Source organism: Meleagris gallopavo, chromosome 11 (assembly GCF_000146605.3).
Source record: "Meleagris gallopavo isolate NT-WF06-2002-E0010 breed Aviagen turkey brand Nicholas breeding stock chromosome 11, Turkey_5.1, whole genome shotgun sequence".
NCBI classification, from domain to species: Eukaryota; Metazoa; Chordata; class Aves; order Galliformes; family Phasianidae; genus Meleagris; species Meleagris gallopavo.
In genome coordinates, this window is record NC_015021.2 from 23247163 (window position 1) to 23253829 (window position 6667).

Sequence of the window (6667 nt, forward strand, 5' to 3'; positions counted from 1 at the left end):
ATTAAACCAGAGTCAGACAATGCTACTGAACAGACGAGCTGCAGAGATTCTGCAGAAACAGCTTAATTTGGGCAGAGGAAAGTCCATGACAACACTGGAACGGATGTAAATAAACCCCATAACAAACGTAGCTTTTCAGTATGGGAAGTTGCCACTTAGCACGCAATCATCAGACAAACAGAAATGCAGCACATCTGTAGGTAAGCTATTTGCCTGTGCAGATGTTTGAAACAGCATAACGTTTTGCTTATCTCAGTATATGCTTGCAATTCTTAACCCACTGACCAAAAATCAGTAGTTGTACATCAGAGAAAATTACTCCATAGTCAGGCTTATCTTAATGCCACTTCAATCTTCAAATATTTCACCTTCGTAGATAAAAAATAACTTTTATAGAGAAAGATACATTACATTTAAAAATGCACAAAGGCTTGATTTACAGAATATTTAGATCTTAGGGAAAGAAAGACTCGTGGTAAAATCTTTACTAATCATTAAGGACTGCTTTCTTGCACTAAACAATGATTTTAACCACTTCTCTTCTTTTGAAAAAGCGAGAACAAGCAGGCTGGAACTTTCAGGAACAATCATCACACAAACCCTAAGCTGATGTGATGGATTAGGGCTCATTTATCATCACTGCAAAACAGCTCCCATTCAGAAACGTGTGCCACCACCACCTAAGTGTGCAGACCGGCCACCCAACGCCCTGCCCACCCTTCTCTGACAGCTTCTGCCCCTTGGCAGGGCACAGGGAGTCTTCAGGACTGATATCCAACTTCCCAAAACATTAAAACAGAGTTCACACATGTCAGCGCTCAGCCTTGGAGCTACAACCTGTCAGCACAAATCAAGGACTTCACAAAGCCTCCTGTGCACAGATTACACTGTTGTACATTCCAGCATCAAAAACAGGGTGCCGTTATTTCCCTGGAACCAGCACACAGCCACGTCACTGCATGCTTTCTGCACCCATTTGGGGGCCAGGAGGGACGTGCAAGATTCCCAACACATTGCCCACATTTCTTGCACCCACACGTGGAGAGAAAGTAGCAATTATCTGGCAGATGCCTCTCCGGATCAGCTGGAGTGTTCAAACAATAGGTACTGCAGCTCTCAGTGCACCACACGGATGTCACTGACGCTGTACACAGGCACACAGTACCTGCCTCTTCAGTTGGGAGCAGCATCAAGATACAGGAGAAAACATGATGACGCTGCCTTGGAAATCAGCACCATGCAATGAACCACCTCAGCTTTACGTAGTCCTGGTGCACGACCAGAAGTCAGGGCAGGCACCTAGGGACACATCAGGATGATGACAGTGAGAAAGGCCACCTTCACCTCCGCCATTCCGGGGGCTCTGCTCAACATTAATGTTGACATCTGCACGCACAACTACAGCACAGTGTTGCCACTCCACACAAACAAAAATCCAGAAGTCATGCCTGTCTTCACAGATGTGGTCATTTTTCCTTCGTCAATAGAGAAAGTAGTTCTTCCTCACAGAGAACAAAAGGAAGACAGAAAGGCAACAAAAAACATGATTAAGTAACTCGAGTGATACATGAAAATCAGGAAGGAAACGACACCACCGCTGCCAGCAGAAAAAGTCTCCTCTTTCTACACATTTCCTCGCTGTTATAACTTAGCTCCAGGCTCTCATCTGCAGAGGAACCCTCTGATAATCAGTGACCCTCCTTGAACAGCAGCTGCCAGCTGTGCTCAGGTATTTGCACTCCCGCAGCGTCCCCGTGGTGTGGTGGAGCACTCGGGTGCCTCGTCTGCAGATGTGAGGCTGACAGCCAGCAGTGTGCATCTTATTCTCAAAAATGTTAAAACCTGTGCTGATAAAGGAAGAATGTTGCGTGCTGGGTAAGAAATACCAGAATTTGCTTTCCCAGAGGCACCTGGGGGGCTTCTTAACCACAACCACAAAATCTCTACTCCATATTAGAATACATTTCCATGTAAAGACAAATGGTTCTCTGGGCATTCTACTGTTATAACCTTTCAACTCTTCACTACTCTGCAAACAACTTAACCCTTGACAAAGTTTTACATTTAATGTCGGTCAGTTTAATGCACATTTGAGAGATTTTTGTGCATTTGTATAAACCTGCTAATAACAATAATGAGGAATCTGTCATCCTGAATACAAACTGTCATACTTTACATTGTCTCTCCCCTTTTTATCCAAGTCTATTTTGAAAAATGGGAGACTTTGCAAAGCAGCAGTGACTCCAGCAGAGCGCCCTGCTCTTCACCGTGCCGCCGCGACACCGCAGTCACCCACCTGCTCTTCCCTGTGCTCTACATGCTCGTCTTCCTGCTGGGACTCACACTGAACAGCCTGGCTATTTGGGCTTTCTTCCATATTCCAAGTACATCGACTTTCATTGTCTCCCTGAAAAATAACTTAGTATCTGATTTTATAATGACTCTGATGCTTCCCCTGAAAATTCACTGACTCCGGCCTGTGACCATGGCAACTGAAGGCCTTTGTCTGCTGCTTTTCAGCCATAATATTTTATGACACCATGTATATTAGCATAGTGCTCCTCAGTCTCTTTGCTTCTGATAGGTTCTCAAGATCACGAGACCTTTCGGGAAGTTCTGGGTGCAACAAGTGAGTTCAGCAAAGATCCTCATGGGTCTGGTCTGGCTCTTCTTCCTGGATCTCTCTGTGCCAAACATGATCCTATCGAACAAGAAAACAACACCGCAGTCGGTGAAGAAGCGTGCTTCACTGAAGAGCTACCTTGGACTCAAGCTGTCGATTACATCTGCCAGTTTGTCTTCTGTCCTCATTCTTATGCTTCTATTTTATGTAATTATTGCCAAAAAGGTGTACAAGTCTTACTTGAAAACATGGGAGAAAGCAAAAAGAAACAAAGGGTCAAGGGGAAAGTATTCATCATTTTCACCGTGTTCTTCTTCTGCTTTGCCCCCTTCCATTCCCTACACCCTGAGTCAAACGACAAACCCAGATGGACTGCTGCCTGCAGAACCAGCTTTTTGTTGCTAAGGAGAGCACACTTCGGCTGGCTGCCACAAACACTTGCATGGACCCCTTGATATACATGTCCTTGTGCAAACCATTCCTAGCAAAAATGCTATGCGGGAAAGTAAACACACTTCAGAGAACAGTTCATACGAACCCAAGAACTGAACTAAATGCAGGAACCTTGGCCATTGAATCTTGATTCTGTAGCTTTGCACTCTGGAGTCTTTGCATATCCACAGAGAAATTAAGAAATTTGTTATACTGCTGCTGTAGAAAACTGAAGGATGGTGGTGCTGTAATACTTAATAAAAAGGGCAGGCTGGATTTCCATAGTTATGCTCACTCCTTACCCACGGCAGGTGGAAAGCTACCCCTCAAACTGCCAACTGATCTGACACGGGTCTTTCCCCACGCTGCTGCCTTTCTCATTGACACCACATCAGTAACCAAAGCTGGGGAAGCCCAACAGTGCCTGAGATGTGCCTGCCTGGCCACAGTGCCGCTGCACTCATACCGCAGAGATGTGTATCGCTTCAGATCACTAATGACTTCACAGCTGTAACCACATCATTCTGAACTGCCTGCATCAATGATGCGTAACACTGATCAGCTTGTAGCCCTGCACTGCTGCGCTGGTGCTGCGCAGGTAACAAGAGCAGAGGCTTGTCTGATTTGGTCAATAAGTCACATCCACTCCACGTAATACAAATGGTTGTCTATCAACTAGCGTACCTTCATATCACTTAAGAACAAGCTATGGAATAATTTTATCTGCTTTACACAAAACAAACAAAAAAACAACATTTTTTATTAACACTTCACAGCTCAGTGGTTACAGTTGCTTCTAACAATTAAGATTATTTGGAGCAAAACCCAGAAGATCTCACCCCGGCGCCAGGCTGGCTGGCAGGGCACGGGGCGGGGAGGAGAAACCGCACTTGGCAGAGGGAAGGAGGCCAGGCTCCCTGTCCCTACCCACCTCTGACACAACTACCTTCCTGCCGCCTACCCGTTTCCTCACTCTTCCTCTCCACCCCCAAAGAGAAGTTAGCAGAGGGCACTGTGGCTGTGCAGCACCTCAGTCCCTGAGCAGCCGCCAAGGCTGGGCAAGCAGAGTCCCCAAGACTGCAAAGGGCAACTGCTCCCTTCCATCGGCCTTGCTGCTCACTGTAACCCCACTGCCACCCCTACTGTTCAGTGTGCCCCTACCGCCCCGCTACTGCTCCCTGTGCCCCCCACCCCTCCTGCCCCACCACATCACAGAGCGCGCTCAGTGCAGCACTCCCACGTGGTTACAGCACAGGGAGCCCAGCACCGTGTCCAGATGCCCCAGAGAGCCCAGTTCACTGCTGAGATACACCAGGCCCTATTGCAAACTACCCTTCTCAGGCTCTCTTACCAGTCTGGTGCTCACCTCGTATGCCAGATGCTATGATTACCACTCAATTGCTGGTTTTAGACTGTCTATTTACAGCAGCATAATGCACTCGCACAGGTTGCTCCACAGAGCTTGATTTTTTCAAAGTTGTCTTTAGATTATTACATATAATTACGTGTGCCTGTAGGACTCCCTGTCTCTACCACACAGCTGGATGCATCGCTCAGCAATTTCAGCTCATTGCATCTCCTCTGCCAGGCACAGTTGTGCTTTCTTTGATGCAACACTCATTTACAACTGGAAACTGAACTAATCCCCAGCCAGCTTCCAATTGGTTCTGCACTGCTCTACAGATCAGTGTTTTCTCGAATAGTGCCTTCTATTCAGGAATTAATTTCTCTCTCCCTCCCCCCCACACACAGTGTTTAAGAGAATTAATTTGGCTACTTTAGTTAAAGTGAATATACCAAATCATTAGCTGTTAAAACACTCCCCACTTTAGCAGCTGCCTAAAGAAACGCATGTTTTTCTGCTCGGAACACAGCACTCCCATTAACGCTGTGTGCACACTGGCAGCACCCAGGCACACACCAGCAGCCCGTGCCTATGGGTGGGCATAGCCACAAAATGGGCAGGGGTGCTCCTAAGCAAGGGCTGTTCTGGGGGTTCCCGAGGAGCCTGAGTCATCTGTTCTGCTGCAGCCCCTCAGGATGGCAGCGAGCAGCCGGGTCCCAAGGTCTGCCATGGGGAAACGGTCGCTGACCGGGAGGACAGGACATCTTGTTGATCTCATTGGTCCACTTTCAGGAGAAGCCCCCTAAATTCTAATAGTCTGACAGTTTTTAGATCCCTGCCTCCAGACAGAAGTAAAAATACCTCAGCATTTCAGTCTCTCCATTTTTGAGGCTCAAAAAAACGGCGCACTGCTACTTTATCTCTCGCTCAAGCAGAGATGAGGCCTGAGCTCAGACCTGCCCCACAGCGAGCAGCACAGCACCGGGGCTGCTGGCGGGGCTCCGCAGGGCTCCTCAGTGCCATCTGGGAACCTGTCTCATTCCCATAACACTTATGGCATGCTCAGAACGACGGCTGCCATTTTTTCAAATCTGAATTTCCCCCAGCTTAACTCAGAAAGGTGCTGACACCCATGCCCCAGTGCTACCGAGGTATGACAGCAGTCACACAGCACAGAGCAAAGCTGCACCATCCTGACCTGGCACACACAGCCCACCATCGTTGTGATGCAGCACTGAGGCTTTTTCTTTTCCACTTTCCACAGCCAAGTTCGCATTTGCTTGGCTCGTCTACAGTCCAGATGAGAAGCCCCCACAGCCCAGAAGAGGGAAGGCTGGCAGCAGGCCTTGGACTTGTTTGGACAAATGAGCCTACAGCAGGCTCCCAGGCTCTGGTTTCCCATGAAAACTACTAACACTCGATCTAAACATTTCACAGGTTGATGGGTTCCAAAAGGGGAACCACGGGGCACCAGGAAGACAAGTTTTGTAGGAAATGCATCGTATTTGTGTGCACAAAGGCTAGCGTATAGTTCTTTTTATTTATTATTCTACTTGCTTCTATGAAGAAGAGAAAGCCATTGCCAAAGAAACCTACAATTTAGCCCTCCAGATTTTGAATCAGAGGGACAGTAAGCTCATTCCTGAACATCTCACGACAAATTTTGCAGTTCACACGTCCTGACTGCCCGGCACCAATACAAACCCCTCCACCAACACTTCTGTGACCCAGTTTTGAGAAAGCTCTCGTGATACACAGCATACTTCAGTTCACTTGGAATGCAGAAAGAAAATTTGCATTGTGAATAAGAGCTGGGAAGCCAAGCCCAGCAGCCTGGATACTCCCCGTATGACTGTTCATGAGCAAGCAGGGCCAGCAGGTTGCATGTGAAGACTGCAGGCTCTCAAACTGACTTCTGGCCCCAGAAGGGATCATCAGCCAGAGTGTGCAGCTGGAGGGACCTACAACACAGCACAAGGATAAGAAAGAAACAAGCTTTCTGAAAGTGAGTTCTTAGCTCATTTCTTAGCTCCCTGCCTTTCAGTGGCAGCCACCAAGCAGACCTCCATAGGAAAGGAGGTGCTGGAGGCTCCCAAGGCATTTCCAGGACTCAGCACCTCGTGCACACGGAAGCACGGCATGCCAGGTGTCACACCAGTGCTGCAAGCTCTCAGAATTCCACAATTTTTGCTTTTTCAAAAAAGAAAAAGTGATTCCTATTATCTGGGTGGCTAATCTGCTTAAAAAGTAAGCCCACACCTTGTACT

At 47.6% G+C, this 6667-nt stretch overlaps 2 protein-coding genes across 2 annotated transcripts in view; one reads left to right on the forward strand and one right to left on the reverse strand.

Moving 5' to 3' along the window:
- The window catches only part of MED12L (mediator complex subunit 12L), a 107545-nt gene that overhangs the window by 34990 nt on the left and 65888 nt on the right, over positions 1-6667 (reverse strand). The gene's annotated exons all lie outside the window — the stretch shown is intronic.
- Positions 2215-3349, forward strand: P2RY13 (purinergic receptor P2Y13). Its single transcript, XM_010717060.3, is given in 9 exon segments — positions 2215-2228; positions 2230-2463; positions 2465-2586; positions 2589-2771; positions 2774-2801; positions 2803-2870; positions 2873-2957; positions 2959-2983; positions 2985-3349. Coding segments are annotated over 9 exon segments (981 nt in total). The 3' UTR covers positions 3207-3349.